General features: G+C 38.2%; 1 protein-coding gene and 2 long non-coding RNA genes across 3 annotated transcripts; 2 read left to right on the top strand and 1 right to left on the bottom strand.

The window, feature by feature from the left end:
- On the top strand, positions 1-7,683 carry LOC123502358 (mitochondrial ornithine transporter 1-like). Its single transcript, XM_045251531.1, is given in 8 exon segments — positions 1-160; positions 1,458-1,699; positions 3,052-3,198; positions 3,614-3,699; positions 3,701-3,730; positions 3,732-3,790; positions 4,816-4,965; positions 6,708-7,683. Coding segments are annotated over 8 exon segments (882 nt in total). The 5' UTR covers positions 1-111; the 3' UTR covers positions 6,827-7,683.
- A 1,744-nt stretch (positions 7,684-9,427) lies between these two features.
- LOC123502369 lies at positions 9,428-13,112 on the top strand. Its single transcript, XR_006673982.1, has 2 exons — positions 9,428-11,399; positions 11,455-13,112. It is a non-coding gene; the product is annotated as an uncharacterized LOC123502369 (long non-coding RNA).
- Positions 13,113-16,689: 3,577 nt separating this feature from the next.
- Positions 16,690-18,048, bottom strand: LOC123502373. The gene is made up of 3 exons (XR_006673983.1): positions 17,954-18,048; positions 17,360-17,697; positions 16,690-16,831 (listed from the first exon to the last, which is right to left on the bottom strand). It is a non-coding gene; the product is annotated as an uncharacterized LOC123502373 (long non-coding RNA).
- Between the last annotated feature and the right edge of the window lie 4,235 nt (positions 18,049-22,283).

Raw genomic sequence — 22,283 nt, forward strand, 5'->3', positions numbered from 1 at the left:
GTGGTGGTGGTGGTGGTGGTCTGCCAGTTAACAAGAGGAGGAAGAAGAGGAGGAGGAGGAGGAGGAGGAGGAGGAAGAAGAAGAAGAGGAAGAGGAAGAAGAGGAGGAACCATGCAGCATTATAAAGACATGTTCATTGACCTTATGGGAGGAACAATGGGTAAGCGTCCATCTGTCTGTCTGTCTGAGTGTCTTAACTGACCAGATATTGCATTATAACCCTTAAAATACCAAAAATATCCTTAAATCTTAACCTTACTTACCTTAAACTCCCTAAAAATACTTAAACACCCTTAAAAACCCTGTAAACCTAACTTAATCCCATAAAACACCTGTAAAACACCCTTAAACACCCTTAAAACACCCTTAAATCCCTTAAAAATTCAACTAACCCCACAAAAAACATAAATAAAAAAATAAACACTTTAAACTTAATTCAAATCCCTAAAAATGCTTAAACAGCCTTAAAAACCTAACTTAATCCCTTAAAACACCCTTAAAAGACCCTTGAATTCCTTAAAACTTTAACTAACCCTGAAAAAATACCACAATTAATTAGAGTGGACTTTAAACTTACCCTAAAACCCTAAAAACATCCCAAAACACACTTAAACTACCTCATTATATCAAAACCTTCAAAACACTCTCACCCCAAAATCACTCAAAACACCCTAAATCACCCTAAAACACCATTAAACACCCAAAACACCCTAAACTACCCCATTATATCTCAAAACCTTCAAAACGCTCTTAAACACTCAAAACACCCAGAATCACCCTAAACACCACTAAACACCCCAAAACACTAAAACACCCAAAAACACCCAAAATCACCCTAAAACACTATTAAACACCCTAAAACTACCCCATTATATCTCAAAACCTTGAAAACACTCTTAAACACCTCAAAACACCCAAAACACCCTAAACACCATTAAACACCCCAAAATCACTCAAAACACCCCAAAACACCATTAAACACCCAAAACACCCAAACTACCTCATTATATCTCAAAACCTTCAAAACACTCTTAAACATCTCAAAACACCCAGAATCACCCTAAAACACCACTAAACAACCCAAAATCACTCAAAACACCCAAAATCACCCTAAAACACCATTAAACACGCAAAACACCCTAAAACTACCTCATTATATCTCAAAACCTTGAAAACACTCTTAAACACCTCAAAACATCCAGAATCACCCTAAAACACCACTAAACACCCAAAATCACTCAAAACACCCAAAATCAGCCTAAAACACCATTAAACACCCCAAAACACCCTAAAACTACCTCATTATATCTCAAAAACCTTCAAAAACACTCTTAAACACCTCAAAAACAGCACAAAACACCGAAAACACCCAAAAATCACCCCAAAACACCACAAAATTACCCAAAACACACAAAAACACCCAAAAAACACCCTAAAACACCCTTAAACCCTTCCAGGCGGCGCTGCGTGTGTGTACGTGGGGCAGCCTTTGGACACAGTGAAGGTAAAGATGCAGACCTTTCCCTCACTGTACCAGGGCATGGCTCAGTGCTTCACCCACACACTCAAGAGGGACGGACTGAGGGGTCTCTACGCTGGCACTGTTCCCGCTCTTGCTGCTAATATCGCTGAGAATTCCGTCCTTTTTGCCTGCTATGGGGTGTGTCAGAAGGCCGTGGCGTGGGCGACAGGGGCTAAGGTGAGCGGGGGGGGTGTCTGAGGTGATTAGGGGGGATTTTTGGGGTGTTTCTGGGGTGACGGAGACCAAGAGAATGTGTTTGGCTTTCTGTTTTGTCAATAAGAAATCTGTTTGTGTCGAGCCTGTGGTTTTGGCGATGGGGTTCAAGGTGGGTGGAGGGTTGTGTGGAGGGGTGGAGGAGACATGGAGGAAGGTCTGTGTAGGTGGAGGTAACTTGTGGAGGGAGATATGGAGGAAAGAAGAGGAGTTGATAGAGAGGAAATGATGAAAAATTGTCAGGTTCTGGTGTTAGACTATCTTAGAAATTGACTATTTTAACTATGAAGGAAGGAAGATGGGATAGTCACAGTTGGAGAGAAGGTGGAGGAAACATGGAGGAAGGTCTGTGTAGGTGGAGGTAAGTGGAGGTAACTTGTGGAGGGAGATATGGTGGAAAGAAGAGGAGCTGGTGGAGAGGAAATGAGAAAAAAAAAATGTCAGTTTTTGATGTGAATATCTTAGAAAACTATTATTTTAACTATCAAGGAAGGAAGATAGGATAGTTGGAGAGAAGGTGGAGAAGACATGGAGGAAAGTTTGTGTAGGTGGATGTAAGTGGAGGTAACTTGTGGAGGGAGATATGGAGGAAAGAAGAGGAGCTGATAGAGAGGAAATGATGAAAAATTGTCAGGTTCTGGTGTTAGACTATCTTAGAAATTGACTATTTTAACTATGAAGGAAGGAAGATGGGATAGTCACAGTTGGAGAGAAGGTGGAGGAGACATGGAGGAAGGTCTGTGTAGATGGAGGTAAGTGGAGGTAACTTGTGGAGGGAGATATGGAGGAAAAAAAGGAGGTACCGGAGGAAAAATAAGAAAAAAATGTCAGGTTTTGATGTGAGACTATCTTAGAAATCAACTATTTTAACTATGAAGGAAGGAAGATAGGATAGTCACAGTTGGAGGAAAGGTGGAGGAAACATGGAGGGAGGTCTGTGAGGAAGGAGAGACATGGAGGTAACTTGTGGAGGGAGATATGGAGGAAAGAATCAACGGTACTGGAGGAAAAAATCTTGTCTTTGAATTTGACTATCTTACAAAACGACTATTTTCAACTATCAAGGAAGGAAGATAGGATAGTCACAGTTGGAGGGAAGGTGGAGGAAACATGGAGGAAGGCCTGTGAGGAAGAAGACACATGGAGGTAACTTGTGGAGGGAGATATGGAGGAAAGAAGAGAGAGAGAGAGACAGAGAATGAAAAAAATAAATAAACAGAAATGAATAATAATAATAATATCTCGTTAACCATTACTTAACCTAACACGCCCTCCCTTCTCTGGCCCCCCCCTGACTGCCCCCCATCCCTCCACAGCGCGTAGAGGACCTGTCGGCCCTAAGCAACGCCACAGCAGGGTTCTTTGCAGCATTTTTCTCCTCCCTGACGCTGTGTCCCACGGAGTTAGTGAAGTGTCGACTGCAGGCTATGAGAGAGCTGGCACTGGCTGAACAGAGGGAGCCTGTAAGTAGTAGTAGTAGTAGTAGACACACCCTACGCACCCTAGACACCCCTAGACTCACCCTAGACACCCTAAACACACCCTAAACACCCCCACACCCATACACACACTCTAGACACCTCCTACACACCCCTACACACCCCCTAGACCCCTACACACCCCTAGACACCTCCTACACCCCTACACACACCCTACACCCCCTACACACCTCTAGACACCCCTACAGAAACGTATAGAGCCCATGAAGTTAACAAGAAGAATATTTGTAAAGGTATTAGTAGTTTTTTGCCTACACACCATTCTTACCCATAATGCTCTGTTTTCACCCCTCCTACACCCTCTACACATCCCCTTGAGACCCTTACACTCCCCCTACACACCCCTACACACCCCTATACTCAGTCCTTCCCCCTGCAGGAGCGTATAGGACCTCTGAAATTGACAAGAAGGATTTTACAACAAGAAGGTATCGCAGGATTGTTCCGAGGTTTGACGTCGACTTTTGCGAGAAATGCCGGGCTATTTCTTCTTCTTCGGGGTACGAGGCTTCCCGCGCCCTCCTCACCCCCCCAGGGAAGACTAAAGAGGAGATCGGTGAGTGTGTGTGCGTGTGTGTGTCTCTGGTTGTGTGTTTTGTGTGTGTGTGTGTGTTTGTGTGTGTTTGTTGTTTATCTGTGCACTCTCTTTCACTCTCACTGCCTCTCACACACTCGTACACTCTCCCTGACTCCTTCCGCACCCTTACCTGTGTCTGTGTGTGTGTCTGTTTGAGTGTGTTAGTGTTTAAGTGTGTGAGTGTGTGTGATTTTGCTCATAACGTCTAAACTTTTTCTTCATTTCTTGTCTTCCTATGCACTCTAACTCACTCTCACTAACTCTCACACACTCTCACACTCTCCCAGACTCCTCCGCACCCTTACCTGTGTCTGTGTGTGTGTCTGTTTGAGTGTGTGAGTGTTTTAGTGTGTGAAAGTAAAAGATTTTGCAAAGATTATCATATTTTTCTTTTGCATTTACGCACTCTCTTTCACTCTCACGCACTCTTACGCACTCTCACACTCCCCCAGACTCCCCCCGCACCCTAATCTGTGTCTGTGTGAGTGTGTGTGTCCGTGTGTACGTCGAAAACATTGTACATCACCCCAAAAACAACAAAATTATCACTTTTTTTTTTAACTTCTTGCTAAAAATTAAATACTTTCTCTCACTTTCTCTCTCTCTCTCTCTCTCACCCACTCCAGCACTCCCCCAGGCTTCCCCACACCCTAATCTGTGTCTGTGTGAGTGCATCTGTCCGTGTGTACGTCAAAACACCATAAATCACCACCAAATTACAAAAAACATTACATTTTTTTTCAATTTCTCTCTAAAAATATCCACTTTTTCTCACTTTCTCTCATTTTCTCTCTCTCTCACCCGCTCTGGCACTCCCCCAGGCTTCCCCCACATCCTAAACTGTATGCGTGTAAGTGTGTGTGTCTGTACGTTTGTCAGCAAAACCATAAATCACCCAAAATTAACAAAAACGTAACATTTTTTTAACTTCTCGCTAAAAAAACTCACTTTCTTGCACTCTCTCTCACTCTCTCCCTCTCTCACCTGCTCTGGCACTCCCCCAGGCTTCACCCGCACCCTGTTCTGTGGCGGTGTGGCGGGTGTGGTGCTGTGGGTGGCTATATTCCCAGCGGATGTGGCAAAATCGCGGATACAGGTGGCTGGATCCAAGGAAGCAATGAGAACTGTGGTCATGGATATTGTCAGGAAGGAAGGTGAGTGGTGGTGGTAGTAGTAGTAGTAGTAGTAGTAGTAGTAGTAGTAGTAGTAGTAGTGTGAGTGGTTTTCATATATAAGGTTGAATTAAGATATTATGTTGATAAGTAAACACACACACACATACACACACACCGCACAGTGTAGTGGTTAGCACGCTCGGCCCACAACTGAGAAGGCCTGGGTTCGAGTCCCGGGTGTAGCGAGGCAAATGGGTGCATCTCTTAACCCCTTCAGTACTGGGACACATTTTTACCTTGAGTTTTGTGCACCATTAGACCATTTTATTGACATTAGCAAGGGTGTATGGAGGGCAGAAGATTAATGGCCACAGTCTTCACTATTTTAATTGAGTTTTGTGCACCATTAGACCATTTTATTGACATTAGCAAGGGTGTATGGAGGGCAGAAGATTAATGGCCACAGTCTTCACCATTTTAATTGAGTTTTGTGCACCATTAGACCATTTTATTGACATTAGCAAGGGTGTATGGAGGGCAGATGATTAATGGCCACAGTCTTCACCATTTTAATCCCCCACATGAGCTTGTGAAGCTGTAGAAAATCACCAAATAGTCACCACAAGGAATAGGGAAACACATCACGCTACTGAAGGGGTTAATGTGTAGGGTGTGTTGAGGCAGCAGTAAATAGGTGCGGGGTGTAACTGGAGGGGTTGTGGCCTCGCTGTCCCGGTGTGTGGAGTGTGTTGTGGTCTCAGTCCCACCCTAAGATTGGTCTATGAGCTCCATAAGGCTTGATCCACACTATTGCTCCAGTCTCGCTCTGGTCAAGGTCCTGGTGCACTCACATGTCTGGTCCGCTATTGGTCCCGTCCCTTCCTCTCCTTGAACACTAGTGGAAGTCACACCACCAGTGAGTGAGGATGAGTGACTGTTCTCCACGTGGTTTGGCAGTGATCGCCACTCCACTTAAGGAAGACAAAGAAAGAAAGCAGAAAATGAGGAGGCTGTGGGTTGATGCCATGCTGAAACACAGAGAGAGGGAGAGTTCCACACTTTATATTCTCATTGTATTGATGATCACACTAAATTTGTCAACTACTTAAGAATGAACATTGGAACATTGGAAAAAAAATACTCTAAACAATTGAGGATGAAAACCACAAGATGTAATTAACTTTTGCATATTTTTTGCAATAAATGTATGTATATATGGGCTAATGGGCTAATGGGTTATTCATCCACCATTTGTGTGATCCCATTGTAGTGTTGTCTTGTGATCCTCCATGTTCCATAGGATGAAAGGCAGAAACATTTCCCCACATAAAGGCTGAATCACGACTGGAGCGACTGGAGCGGACCATTGCTAGTTCACGCTGGCTGCAACGGTCCGGTCTCGCTCCAGTCAAAATATCTCTTGACTGTATCAGGACTGGAGCAAGAGCAAAGCGTTCCCACCAGTGTGAACACTTACACTGAAATGCAGAGCGAGAGTGGAGCACGATGGAACCTGTGGTGTGAATCAACCCTAATGGAGAAGACTGGCTGGGTGAATTACACACACCTCACTCACCAAGGCCAGAGAGACAAACAACTAGGCAGGTTATCAACACAGTCTCCTAACAAACCAGAAATCTTGCCAACTCATCACCAGAGCCACAAAAACACCCTTAAAAACACCACTACCTTTGGAAAGCAGTGATGGTTAGAGGGAGCAAAGCATTTCATTCACTCTCTTCCACTCTCTCACTCTCCCTCCCTCTCTCTGCCTCTCCTAGGGTTCTCAGCACTGTACAATGGGTTGGGTCCGACAGTTCTGCGCACCTTCCCTGCCACTGGAGCCCTCTTTGTGGCCTATGAGGGGACCAAACAGCTGCTGCATGGAGCTTTGGACTGAAGGGGCTGTGTTGGGACTGAAGGGGCTGTTTGGGGACTGAAGGGGCTGTTTGGGGACTTAAGACTGCTGTGGACTGAAGGGGCTGTGTTGGGACTGAAGGGGCTGTTTGGGGACTCAAGACTGCTGTAGACTGAAGGGGCTGTTTGGGGACTTAAGACTACTGTGGACTGAAGGGGCTGTTTGGGGACTCAAGACTGCTGTGGACTGAAGGGGCTGTGTTGGGACTGAAGACTGCTGTGGACTGAAGGGGCTGTTTTGGGAGTGAAGGGGCTGGTTTGGGAGGGGAAGGGTTGGGGTGGGGAGGTTGAAGGGGTTGTGTTTAATGTCCCAATGTGCCCCTTCAATGCCCCATCAATGCCTAGTCACGCTCTATCTCGCTCATAATGGTGCCTTATCAACACCACCCAAAGAGGATCCAATGCCTTATCACCTGCAACTCTCTATTCTATTTTATTTATTTATTTATTTATTTATTATTATTATTTTTCAATACCATGTTGGGTGTTGACCGGGATTTATGGGCACTTATCTCAAAGCACACCCGTTACCCTGAGTGAGAAGCCCTCCAACACTCTGACCGTGGACAGGATGCGAACTGGTGTGCTTGGAGACTCCTTGAAGCTCTAAATGGGTTCGTTTTCTGGCACCTCATATCTCAAAGCACACCCGATAGTAAACCATTGCCCGGAGTGAGAAAGCCCCTCCAACACTCTGACCGTGGACAGGGTTGGAACGGGTGCACTTATAGACCTCTTGAATCTCTAAACGGGTTCGTCTTGTGGCATCTCCTATCTCAAAGCACACCCGATAAGAAACCATTGCCCATGTGAGGAAGCCCCTCCTTCACTCTGACCGTGGACAGGGTTGGGACGGGTGCACATATAGACCTCTTGAATCCCTAAATGGGTTCGTCTTGTGGCATCTCCTATCTCAAAGCACACCCGATAGGAAACCATTGCCCTGAGTGAGGAAGCCCCTCCTACACTCTGACCATGGACAGGATGTGAACTGGTGTGCTTGGAGACCCTTCGAATCCCTAAATGGATACGTTTTGTGGCACCTCCTATCTCAAAGCACATCCGATAGTAAACCATTGTCCGAGTGAGAAAGCCCCTCCAACACTCTGACCGTGGACAGGATGCGAACTGGTGTGCTAGTAAACCCCTTGAAGCTCTAAATGGGTACGTTTTGTGGCATCTCCTATCTCAAAGCACACCCACTAGAAAACCATTGCCCTGAGTGAGAAAGCCCCTCCAACACTCTGACCGTGGACAGGGTTGGAACGGGTGCACTTATAGACCCCTTGAAGCTCTAAAGGGGTATGTTTTGTGGCATCTCCTATTTCAAAGCACACCCACTAGGAAACCATTGCCCTGAGTGAGAAAGCCCCTCCAACACTCTGACCGTGGACAGGGTTGGAACGGGTGCACTTATAGACCTCTTGAATCTCTAAACGGGTTCGTCTTGTGGCATCTCCTATTTCAAAGCACACCCGATAGGAAACCATTGCCCGGAGTGAGAAAGCCCAACCTACACTCTGATCGTGGACAGGATTCGAACCGGTGTGCTCGGACCGCAAAGCACGCAGGGTTCCACTGTACCACGGGGTTTCTTGACAATCTTTCCTCCTTTATTTCATCTATCGGACCGTGGACAGGATTGGAACCCATGCACTTGTAGACCGTGGACAGGATTGGAACCCATGCACTTGTAGACCGTGGACAGGATCGGAACCCATGCACTTGTAGACCATGGACAGGATCGGAACCCATGCACTTGTAGACCGTGGACAGGATCGGAACCCATGCACTTGTAGACCGTGGACAGGATTGGAACCCATGCACTTGTAGACCGTGGACAGGATTGGAACCCATGCACTTGTAGACCGTGGACAGGATCGGAACCCATGCACTTGTAGACCGTGGACAGGATCGGAACCCATGCACTTGTAGACCGTGGACAGGATTGGAACCCATGCACTTGTAGACCGTGGACAGGATTGGAACCCATCAATTTCTGCCTTTTTTTCATATTTCCCATCAAATTTCGTCGTATTTAATCTTTTTTTTGCATTTCCCATCACCTTTCGTCATATTTCATCTCCATTTTCAGCATTTCCCATCAATTTTCGTCGTATTTAATCCCTTTTTGGCATTTCCCATCAATTTTTGTCATTTATTTTTTTCGATTTCATATTTCCCATCAATTTTCGTTGTATTTAATCTTTTTTTTGGCATTTCCCATCAATTTCTGCCTTTTTTTTCATATTTCCCATCAATTTTCGTCGTATTTAATCTTTTTTTGGCATTTCCATCAATTTCTGCCTTTCTCCATATTTCCCATCAATTTTCGTCGTATTTAATCTTTTTTTGGCATTTCCCATCAATTTCTGCCTTTTTTCCATATTTCCCATCAATTTTCGTCGTATTTAATCTTCTTTTTTGCATTTCCCATCACCTTTCGTCATATTTCATCTCCATTTTCAGCATTTCCCATCAATTTTCGTCTTATTTAATCTCTTTTTTTGGCATTTCCCATCAATTTCTGCCTTTTTTCATATTTCCCATCAAATTTCGTCGTTTGTAATCTCTTAACTAATATTTCCCATCAGCTTTCGTCATATTTCATCTTTTTCTAACATTTCCCATCAATTTTCGTCATATTTCATCTCTTTGACATTTCCCATCAATTTCTGCCTTATTTATTTTTTTGTTTCATATTTCCCATCAATTTTTGTCATATTTCGTCTCTATTTTCAGCATTTCCCATCAATTTTGGTCATATCTCATCTCTTTATAACATTTCCCATCAATTTTCGTCATATTTCATCTCTTTATGACATTTCCCATCAATTTTCGTCATATTTCATCTCTATTTTCAGCATTTCCCATCAGCTTTCGTCATATTTCATCTCTTTCAAACATTTCCCATCAATTTTCGTCATATTTCATCTCTGACATTTCCCATCAATTTCTGCCTTATTTATTTTTTTGTTTCATATTTCCCATCAATTTTCATCATATTTCATCTCGATTTTCAGCATTTCCCATCAATTTTGGTCATATCTCATCTCTATAACATTTCCCATCAATTTTTGTCATATTTCATCTCTATTTTCAGTATTTCCCATCAATTTTGGTCATATTTCATCTCATTCTAACATTTCCCATCAGCTTTCGTCATATTTCATCTCTTTATAACATTTCCCATCAATTTTCGTCATATTTCATCTCTGACATTTCCCATCAATTTCTGCCTTATTTATTTTTTTGTTTCATATTTCCCATCAATTTTGGTCATATTTCGTCTCTATTTTCAGCATTTCCCATCAAATTTCGTCATATTTCGTCTCCTTATAACATTTCCCCTCAATTTTCGTCATATTTCGTCTCTTTATAACATTTCCCATCAATTTTCGTCATATTTCGTCTCTATAACATTTCCCATCAGCTTTCGTCATATTTCGTCTCTATTTTCAGCATTTCCCATCAATTTTGGTCATATTTCATCTCTTTATAACATTTCCCATCAGCTTTCATCATATTTCGTCTCTTTATAACATTTCCCATCAATTTTGGTCATATTTCGTCTCCTTATAACATTTCCCATCAGCTTTCATCATATTTCGTCTCTGTTTTCAGGATTTCCCATCAATTTTCGTCATATTTCATCTCTTTATAACATTTCCCATCAATTTTCGTCATATTTCATCTCTGACATTTCCCATCAATTTCTGCCTTATTTATTTTTTTGTTTCATATTTCCCATCAATTTTCATCATATTTCGTCTCTATTTTCAGCATTTCCCATCAAATTTCGTCATATTTCGTCTCCTTATAACATTTCCCATCAGCTTTCGTCATATTTCATCTCTATTTTCAGCATTTCCCATCAATTTTCGTCATATTTCACCTCTTTTTAACATTTCCCATCAATTTTCGTCATATTTCATCTCTTTATAACATTTCCCATCAATTTTGGTCATATTTAATCTCTTTATAACATTTCCCATCAATTTTCGTCATATTTCACCTCTTTTTAACATTTCCCATCAATTTTCATCATATTTCATCTCTTTATAACATTTCCCATCAATTTTGGTCATATTTCATCTCTTTATAACATTTCCCATCAATTTTCGTCATATTTCATCTCTTTATAACATTTCCCATCAATTTTCGTCATATTTCATCTCTTTATAACATTTCCCATCAATTCCTCGTAATATTTTAATCAATTTTCCCTTCACTTTCTCTTCCCTGGTCACGTGACTCACAATGGGACTCTTACTAACAAAAGAGGATCCAGCGTTGCTCATAATAGTGCCTTATCTACACCACCTAAAGGGGATCCAATGCCTTATATAAGTTAGAACGCTATATTGTGCCTTATTTAACTACGTATAGCATTTGATTCCCCTCTAAAGTGGTGTTCAATGCATGTATATGGTCGTATCTTAAGACTAGGTGCTCTATTTCCAAAGAACTTTATGAGAAATGGGTTTGGATCCTTTATAATCCCAAAGAATGTGTGTTGAATAGGATTGGATTGCTTATAACCAAAAGTAGAACAGGTTTGGATCCTTTATAATCCCAAAGAATGTGTGTTGAATAGGGATGGTAGAACAGGTTTGGATCCTTTATAATCCCAAAGAATGTGTGTTGAATAGGATTGGATCGCTTATAACCAAAAGTAGAACAGGTTTGGATCCTTTATAATCCCAAAGAATGTGTGTTGAATAGGATTGGATCGCTTATAACCAAAAGTAGAACAGGTTTGGATCCTTTATAATCCCAAAGAATGTGTGTTGAATAGGATGGGATCACTTACAACCCAAAGAATTGTATTAGAAAAGGTTTGGATACCTTATAAATCCAAGAAATTGATAGTAAACAGGGTTGGATAGCCTATAACCCAAAGAACTTGTATTAGAAAGAGTTGGATACCTTATGATCCCAAAGAATGTATGTTAAATAGGGTTGTATCGCTTATAACCCAAAGAACTTGTATTATAAAAGGGTTGGGTACCTTATAATCACTAAGAATGTCTGTTAAATAGGATTGGATCGCTTGTAACCCAAAGAACTTGTATTAGAAAAGGGTTAGATCGTTCATAATCCCCAAAAAATGTTAAATGGAGTTAGATCGCATATAATCCAAATAACTTGTATTAGAAAAGGGTTGGATACCTTATAATCCCAAAGACTATATGTTAAATGGAATTAGATCGCTTGTAACTCTAAGGACTTGTGTTAGAAAAGGATAGGATCGTTTATAATCCCAAAGAATTTATGGTGAAGAGGGTTAGATCGCTTAAAACCTTAAAGAACGTATTTAAAGAGAGGTCGATCACTTATAATCCCAAAGAATGTGCTAAAGAGGGTTGGATAGCTTGTAATCCTAAAGAACGTATTTCATAGAGGGTTCGATCATTTGTAACCCCAAAAGTCGTATTTCAAAGAGGTTTCGATCACATTCAATCCCAAAGTGTGTGCTAGAGAGGGTTGGATAGCTTATGATGTATGTTAAGTAGAATTGGGTAGCTTATAATCCCAAAGAATGTCTGTTAAATAGGATCGGATCGCTTATAATCCGAAAGAGTGTATTTTGAAGAGGATTCGATCACATTTAATCCCAAAGAATGTCTATTAAATAAGGTCGGATCGCTTATAACCTGAAAGAACGTATTATAAAGAGGATTCGATCACATTTAATCCCAAAGAGTGTGCTAAAGAGGGTTAGATAACTTATAATGTATGTTAAGTAGGATTGGGTAGCTTTTAACCTCAAAGAATGTGTTTTATAAGGGATTAGAAAGCCTACAATCCGAAAGACTAAGTTAAAAGGGTTTGTGTAGCTTATAATGCATTCAAAGACTGTAAATTAAGATTGGATAGTGTTAGAAAAGGATTGGATACCTTATACCTCCAAAGAACATAATATTAGAGGATTCAATGCTTTATAATATCAAAAATCGTAATATATGGAGGATCTAATGTCATATAACAGAGAAATGTGCCAAAAGAATCCAATGCTTTATAATGCCAAAAATTGTGAAATATTGAGGATTTAATGCCATGTAGTATCCCAAAAAATGTATAGTAAAAGGATCCAATGCTTTATAGTACCAAAAATCGTAACATATGGAGGATTTGATGTCATATAACCCCCCAAAACATACCAAAAGAATCCAATGCTTTATAATGCCAAAAATTGTGAAATATTGAGGATTTAATGCCATATAATACCCCAAAAAACGTATGTTAGAAGGATCCAATGCTTTATAGTACCAAAAATCGTATTATATGGAGGATTTGATGCCATAATATATAATACCCCAAAAGTATATTAGAAGGATTCAATGCTTTATAATACCAAAATGTAATATATGGAGGATTTGATGTCATATAACCCAAAAATGACGTGGCAAAAGGATCCAATGCTTTATAATGCCAAAAATTGTGAAATATTGAGGATTTAATGCCATATAATACCCCAAAAACGTACATTAGAAGGATCCAATGCTTTATAAAAAAAATGTTGTAAAAGTTTGTATAGAATGTAAAACTATGATAAAATGTCTTCAGTAGTATTAAACAGAACAAAATAGTGTTAAGATAGGATTAGATTACCTTTGTGGCGCCTGTAGAGAATTGAAACTCAAAATTCTGCGTCTATAGAGGATTGGATGTAAAATAATGCGTTGAGGTGTTGGTACTGACGGTGGTTGTGGCAATAATGGCCCGTGTTTTATTGGATTTTATTTTTGATCTATTTTTGTGTGTGTTTTAATGTTTTCTGAATCTATAAATGGCTGAAACTACTAAGAAAAACAACTTTACTGTATGTTTATGGAATCTGATCCCCTTTTCTGAATCTATAAATGTTGAAACTGTAAAAAAACAACTTAAGTGTATATTTATAGAGTCTGATCCCCTTTTCTGAATCTATAAATGTTGAAACTGTAAAAAAACAACTTAAGTGTATATTTATAGAGTCTGATTCCCTTTTCTGAAATTATAAATGTTGAAACTATCTAAAAAACAACTTTAGTGTATGTTTATAGAGTCAGATTCCCTTTTCTGAAATTATAAATGTTGAAACTATCTAAAAAACAATTTAAGTGTATATTTATAGAATCTGATCCCCTTTTCTGAAATTATAAATGTTGAAACTAAAAAAACAACAAGTGTATATTTATAGAATCTGATCCCCTTTTCTGAATCTATAAATGTCTGAAACTCTAAAAAAACAACTGTAGTGTATGTTTATAGAGTCTGATTCCCTTTTTTGAAATTATAAATGTTGAAACTATCTAAAAAACAACTTTAGTGTATGTTTATAGAGTCAGATCCCCTTTTCTGAATCTATAAATGTTGAAACTATATATGTAAAAAAACCCAACAACTTTAGTAGTATAAATTTATAGGATTAAATCGCCTTCTCTGAAACTATAGATGACTGAAACTACCTAAAAAACAACTTCAGTATAGATTTATAGGATCAAATCGTCTATAGATAACTGAAACTACCTAAAAAAACAACTTGAGTATAAATTAATAGGATCAGATCGTCTTTTCTGAAACTCTAGATGACTGAATCCACCAAAAACTCTCTTGTAATGATAGTAATGCTAATGCTAACGATAATATTGTCTATGTGTTTAATTGAAGGTATTTTAAAGGTGTATTTCCTGTAGTTGTATATACATCGGTGCTACAACAGGGCCAGTATCTAAATAAAACTACTTTGGAATAAATTTATAGAGTTCAAATCACCTTTTCTGAATCTATAGATGACTGAAACTACCTAAAAAACAACTTCAGTATAGATTTATAGGATCAAATCGTCTATAGATGACTGAAACTATCTAAAAAAACAAATTGAGTATAAATTAATAGGATCAGATCGTCTTTTCTGAAACTAGATGACTGAATCCACCAAAAAACTCTTGTAATGATAGTAATAATAATGATAACGATAATATTGTCTATGTGTTTAATTGAAGGTATTTTAAAGGTGTATTTCCTGTAGTTGTATATACTTTGGTGCTACAACAAGGTCAGTATCTAAAAAAAGAATAGAATAAATTTGTAGGGTTAAAATCGCCTTTTCTGAAACTATAGATGACTGAAACTACCTTAAAAACAACTTCAGTATAGATTTATAGGATCAAATCGTCTATAGATAACTGAAACTACCTAAAAAACAACTTGAGTATAAATTAATAGGATCAGATCGTCTTTTCTGAAACTCTAGATGACTGAATCCACCAAAAAACTCTTGTAATGATAGTAATAATAATGCTAACGATAATATTGTCTATGTGTTTAATTGAAGGTATTTTAAAGGTGTATTTCCTGTAGTTGTATATACATCGGTGCTACAACAGGGCCAGTATCTAAATAAAACTACTTTGGAATAAATTTATAGAGTTCGAATCGCCTTTTCTGAAACTATAGATGACTGAACCTACCTAATAGATTTGTAGTGTTCAATCGCCTTTTTTGAGTCTATAGATGATTAAACTCTCCAAAAAAGACTTGAAATGATAGTAATAATAATGCTAACGATAATATTGTCTATGTGTTTAATTGAAGGTATTTTAAAGGTGTATTTCCTGTAGTTGTATATACTTTGGTGCTACAACAGGGCCAGTATCTAAAAAAAGAATAGAATAAATTTGTAGGGTTAAAATCGCCTTTTCTGAAACTATAGATGACTGAAACTACCTTAAAAAACAACTTCAGTATAGATTTGTAGTGTTCAATCGCCTTTTTTGAGTCTATAGATGATTAAACTCTCCAAAAAAGACTTGAAATGATAGTAATGCTAATGATAACGATAATATTGTCTATGTGTTTAATTGAAGGTATTTTAAAGGTGTATTTCCTGTAGTTGTATATACTTTGGTGCTACAACAAGGCCAGTATCTAAAAAAAGAATAGAATAAATTTGTAGGGTTAAAATCGCCTTTTCTGAAACTATAGATGACTGAAACTACCTAAAAACAACTTCAGTATAGATTTATAGGATCAAATCGTCTATAGATGACTGAAACTACCTAAAAACAACTTGAGTATAAATTAATAGGATCAGATCGTCTTTTCTGAAACTATAGATGACTGAATCCACCAAAAACTCTCTTGTAATGATAGTAATAATAATGCTAACGATAATATTGTCTATGTGTTTAATTGAAGGTATTTTAAAGGTGTATTTCCTGTAGTTGTATATACATCGGTGCTACAACAGGGCCAGTATCTAAATAAAACTACTTTGGAATAAATTTATAGAGTTCAAATCACCTTTTCTGAATCTATAGATGACTGAAACTACCTAAAAAACAACTTCAGTATAGATTTATAGGATCAAATCGTCTATAGATGACTGAAACTATCTAAAAAAACAAATTGAGTATAAATTAATAGGATCAGATCGTCTTTTCTGAAACTAGATGACTGAATCCACCAAAAAACTCTTGTAATGATAGTAATAATAATGATAACGATAATATTGTCTATGTGTTTAATTGAAGGTATTTTAAAGGTGTATTTCCTGTAGTTGTATATACTTTGGTGCTACAACAAGGTCAGTATCTAAAAAAAGAATAGAATAAATTTGTAGGGTTAAAATCGCCTTTTCTGAAACTATAGATGACTGAAACTACCTTAAAACAACTTCAGTATAGATTTATAGGATCAAATCGTCTATAGATAACTGAAACTACCTAAAAAACAACTTGAGTATAAATTAATAGGATCAGATCGTCTTTTCTGAAACTCTAGATGACTGAATCCACCAAAAAACTCTTGTAATGATAGTAATAATAATGCTAACGATAATATTGTCTATGTGTTTAATTGAAGGTATTTTAAAGGTGTATTTCCTGTAGTTGTATATACATCGGTGCTACAACAGGGCCAGTATCTAAATAAAACTACTTTGGAATAAATTTATAGAGTTCGAATCGCCTTTTCTGAAACTATAGATGACTGAACCTACCTAATAGATTTGTAGTGTTCAATCGCCTTTTTTGAGTCTATAGATGATTAAACTCTCCAAAAAAGACTTGAAATGATAGTAATAATAATGCTAACGATAATATTGTCTATGTGTTTAATTGAAGGTATTTTAAAGGTGTATTTCCTGTAGTTGTATATACTTTGGTGCTACAACAGGGCCAGTATCTAAAAAAAGAATAGAATAAATTTGTAGGGTTAAAATCGCCTTTTCTGAAACTATAGATGACTGAAACTACCTTAAAAAACAACTTCAGTATAGATTTGTAGTGTTCAATCGCCTTTTTTGAGTCTATAGATGATTAAACTCTCCAAAAAAGACTTGAAATGATAGTAATGCTAATGATAACGATAATATTGTCTATGTGTTTAATTGAAGGTATTTTAAAGGTGTATTTCCTGTAGTTGTATATACTTTGGTGCTACAACAAGGCCAGTATCTAAAAAAAGAATAGAATAAATTTGTAGGGTTAAAATCGCCTTTTCTGAAACTATAGATGACTGAAACTACCTAAAAAAACAACTTCAGTATAGATTTATAGGATCAAATCGTCTATAGATGACTGAAACTACCTAAAAAACAACTTGAGTATAAATTAATAGGATCAGATCGTCTTTTCTGAAACTATAGATGACTGAATCCACCAAAAACTCTCTTGTAATGATAGTAATAATAATGCTAACGATAATATTGTCTATGTGTTTAATTGAAGGTATTTTAAAGGTGTATTTCCTGTAGTTGTATATACATCGGTGCTACAACAGGGCCAGTATCTAAATAAAACTACTTTGGAATAAATTTATAGAGTTCGAATCGCCTTTTCTGAAACTATAGATGACTGAACCTACCTAATAGATTTGTAGTGTTCAATCGCCTTTTTTGAGTCTATAGATGATTAAACTTTCCAAAAAAGACTTGAAATGATAGTAATAATAATGATAACGATAATATTGTCTATGTGTTTAATTGAAGGTATTTTAAAGGTGTATTTCCTGTAGTTGTATATACTTTGGTGTTACGGCAGGGCCAGTATCTAAAAAAAGAATAGAATAAATTTGTAGGGTTAAAATCGCCTTTTCTGAATCTATAGATGACTGAACCTACCTAAAAAAACAACTTCAGTATAGATTTGTAGTGTTCAATCGCCTTTTTTGAGTCTATAGATGATTAAACTCTCCAAAAAAAGACTTGTAATAATAATGATAGCGATAATATTGTCTATGTGTTTAATTGAAGGTATTTTAAAGGTGTATTTCCTGTAGTTGTATATACATCGGTGCTACAGCAGGGCCAGTATCCACCTTCCCATTATCCATTAGGCTCGTCGGCAGCGTAATCTTCGTTTTTCTATGCAGTATATATCAAATTTTGTTTTATTTTGATATAATAAAGTAGGACTGGTCAAGGCTTACAAAAAATATAAAGAAAAGAGAAAAGAAGGCCCACTGAGTCGCCAGTCCCCTTACAGAGTTGATGGAAGTAGCCAGTACGTAGGAATATTGTGTTTGTTGATGTTAATGATAAAGTTTTATTATTATTATTATTATTATTATTATTATTATTATTATTTATTTTGAGTGTTAAATGCTAAATAAATTGTTAAGTCTAGATTTGTGAAGTTTTGTTGTGTTTTTGTAGAGAAAATGTTGAAAATGTTTAGTTCAAATTATCAAGTGTAAATTTATATATAGGAAATTATTATCATTATTATTTTATTTTGAGTGTGTTTTGTGGTTTTGTAGAGAAAATAATGTTTTCAAAATGTTTAGTTCAATTTATTAAGTCTAAATTTTGTATAGAAAAGTATTATTATTATTATTTTATTTATTTATTTATTTATTTGTGTTTTTGTAGAGGAAATAATGTTTTTTAAATGTTTATTAATGTTGTTCAAAATGTTTAGTTCAATTTATCAAGTCTAATTTTCATTTTTTTTTTTTTTTTGTGAGTTTAGAGTGTGTTTGTTTGGGCAGTGTTTGGATTTGAGTGTGTTTGTTTGGGCAGTGTGTGGATTTGAGTGTGTTTGTTTGGGCAGTGTGTGGATTTGAGTGTGTTTGTTTGGGCAGTGTGTGATTTGAGTGTGTTTGTTTGGGCAGTGTTTGGATTTGAGTGTGTTTGTTTGGGCAGTGTGTGGATTGAGTGTGTTTGTTTGGGCAGTGTGTGGATTTGAGTGTGTTTTTTGGGCAGTGTGTGGATTTGAGTGTGTTTGTTTGGGCAGTGTGTGGATTTGAGTGTGTTTGTTTGGGCAGTGTGTGGATTTGAGTGTGTTTGTTTGGGCAGTGTGTGGATTAGAGTGTGTTTGTTTGGGCAGTGTGTGGATTTGAGTGTGTTTGTTTGGGCAGTGTTTGGATTTGAGTGTGTTTGTATTTATAAGATTATTTGAATATTTTTGTCTGTGAAATAAATGGATCTAGATTGTACCAAATGTTTCCTTCACCCTTGCACTCTCTCTCTCTCTCTCTCTCTCTCTCTCTCTCTCTCTCTCTCTCTCTCTCTCTCTCTCTCTCTCTCTCTCATTGATGTAGTTTCTCATTTGATTAATTAATGAAACTATTTATTTATTTATTTATTTATTTATTTATTCGTCTAGTACAATTTATTTTCCTCTTGTGCAAATTTTTTTTCTATATTTTTTTTATATTAATCGATTTAGAATGTTTGATTTATAGTTTTCATAATTCTTTTTCATCGTTTTTTCTTTCTCTAATACAATTTCTAATCATTTTCAAGTACAGCTTTATTTATTTATTTTTCTTTGTGTTTTTTGTAGTACAGTTTGAGCAGTGCTAGTAATGAGAGGACAGAAATTAAATAAAAAAAAGAAATATTCCTTTATTATTTATTTTAAGCTCGTGGTCTCTCACACCTTCAGAAATTATCATCTTTTTTTAATCTTTTTTTTCTTTCTCTAATAATTTTTTTCTCATTTTACTAGTACAGCTTTATTTATTTATTTTTCTTTGTTTTGTAGTACAGTTTGAGCAGTGCTAGTAAGAATAGGACAGAAATAAAATAAAAGAAAAAAATATTCCTTTAGTATTTATTTTAAGCTCGTGGTCTCTCACACCTTCAGAAATTATCATCTTTTTATGCGGATAATGTTTGGATGCCCCAGGACTGCACGGATTGAAGTCCTCACAGGTGAACTGCACCTGCCGAGTATTATGTGTAGGGTACAGGAAATTACTTGTCGCACAATTAGTCGGATGCTATGCACGGGCTCTGACTCTCTAAAGGGATCACTGACCCCCCCCCCCAGGCTGTATCATGATCCTCGCACTCCTACAACACCATACCTCAGGAAGATCTTGGGAGTACTGACAAGTGTAGGTGTAGCTGAGGCTTGTATTAACGTTGTTATGTCACCGCTGCAACCCGCCTGGAACCCTCACCGTGTCAGTGTTGATATTCACTCACACTGCATCAGCCCAAGAGGGACTGGCTCCCTCATGTGCTGCAAGACATGTTCATGACTAAATTGTCCAAGTACCCACACGTTCAGGCTATTCATGTTTATTGTGATGGGTCAGTCAATGGCAGCAGGTCTGGATGTGGGCTGTTCATCCGTGACTACATCTCTGCCAGTCTCTACACTGACACTGAGGTTTCCAGGCGGCTCCCTGCACCCATGTCTTCCACTAGAGCAGAACTGTATGCTGTACTGGAGGCGCTCCACATTGTGGCGCCTCTCCATAAGAATGTATATTTCTTTATTGACAGTCAGGCTGCATTGTACGCCCTTCAATCCACCTCCCCATGGACTGCGATCTAGTTAATAAGTGTCTTGATCTCATCCACGCCCTAGAAGGTGCTGGTGCCACGGTCCATTTCATCTGGATACCCTCTCATGTGGGTATCCCGCTAAATGAAAAAGCAGACCACCTTGCTCAGTGTGCCCTACAAGATGACACAGTGGACCCTGGCACTGAGCACACTCTGGGTTATGTTAAGAGTAGCATTAAGGACTTTGTACAAAGTAGCATTAGTGATCAGTTGGAGCTTTGTTGCCATAGGGGCAGTAGCACTAGTCTTCACTATGCACGTGTCTCCCAGAGCTGTGCTTACACCTACGGGAGACACACTGCATCACATGACAGGGTGGCAATGAGGCTCAGATTAGGCTACAAATACTTTTGGGAAGTCAGTGCTTCTCCTGGTGTGTGCTGTGTGCTGTGTGCTGCACCAAGGGGACACACTCTGCGTCACTATATCATGGAATGTCCTCTCATTGCTAAATTTAGGCCACAAGGTCAGCGTGACTTGTACAGCCTCATTGACCATCTCCTAGACTCTGCCACCCTCAGGGATATACTCAGGGAATATCCTCAGTTTGCTCCCAGACTGTAGGATGTCTTAGGCAATAAGGTGTAGAATATCTGTATTTATTTATTGAAGTACTTGTATTCTTGTTGTGTATACTGTCCACTGTTACATTCTTCATACTTTAACCTGAAGTCTTGGTCCAGGGGGGGGAGGGGGTGGCAAGGCCCATCCTCCTCCTTTGTTGTAATTATTTATTAGTTCAACAATGAATGTATCAATCAATCAATCTTTTTTTTCTTTCTCTAATACAATTTTCTCCTTTTTCCAGTACAGTTTTATTTATTTATTTTTTCCTTTGTTTCCTAGTACAGTTTGAGCAGTGCTAGTGATAACAGGACAGAAATAAAATAAAAACGAAAAATATTGCACTGGTTTATTTATTTTAAGCTCGTTGTCTCTCGAAACTCGGGCGGCTGAGCTGAGCGTGGCTGACTAAAAAAATAAATAAAACAACAAAAAAAATGAAAAATAACAAAAACAACACCAGGAAAACAGAAAACAGAACTGAGCGAAAATAAAAGACACACTCCCCCACCACTGAACGAAAGGAGGAGAAGCAACAACCGATAATAAATGAGAAATAACAAAATAAATAACAATGACTCCAGCCTAGCCAGAATAAAGCACGAAAAATAAGGTTCTCTCATATTTTTCTCTTTTCCGTCCGTTTCCTCGTGTTTCCCTGGGGTGTGGTGGTGCAGGGGTGTGCAGGGGTGTACTGGGGTTTACTGGGGTGTACCGGGGTGAGCTGGGGTGTCCTGGGGCGGGTATCTAGGAATTACTGTAGAAAAAGGGAAAATATGTTATGTGTATGGGGATATTGCGTGTGTGTGTGTGTGTGTGTTATTTAATTATTCATGGCGTCTCTCTCTCTCTCTCTCTCTCTCTCTCTCTCTCTCTCTCTCTCTCTCACAGTATATCCCTAAATGCACACAAAACACACTCAAAACATACCTAAAACACCTCAAAACACACCAAAACACCCAAAACACCACTAATATACACCTCAAAACATCCCACAACACACCACCTGTAAAACACCAAACACCACCAAACACCCCAAAACATCCTCAAACAACCCAAAACATCAAAACACCCGTAAAACACCTTC

This window comes from Portunus trituberculatus, chromosome 2, assembly GCF_017591435.1.
Source record: "Portunus trituberculatus isolate SZX2019 chromosome 2, ASM1759143v1, whole genome shotgun sequence".
Lineage (NCBI taxonomy): Eukaryota > Metazoa > Arthropoda > Malacostraca > Decapoda > Portunidae > Portunus > Portunus trituberculatus.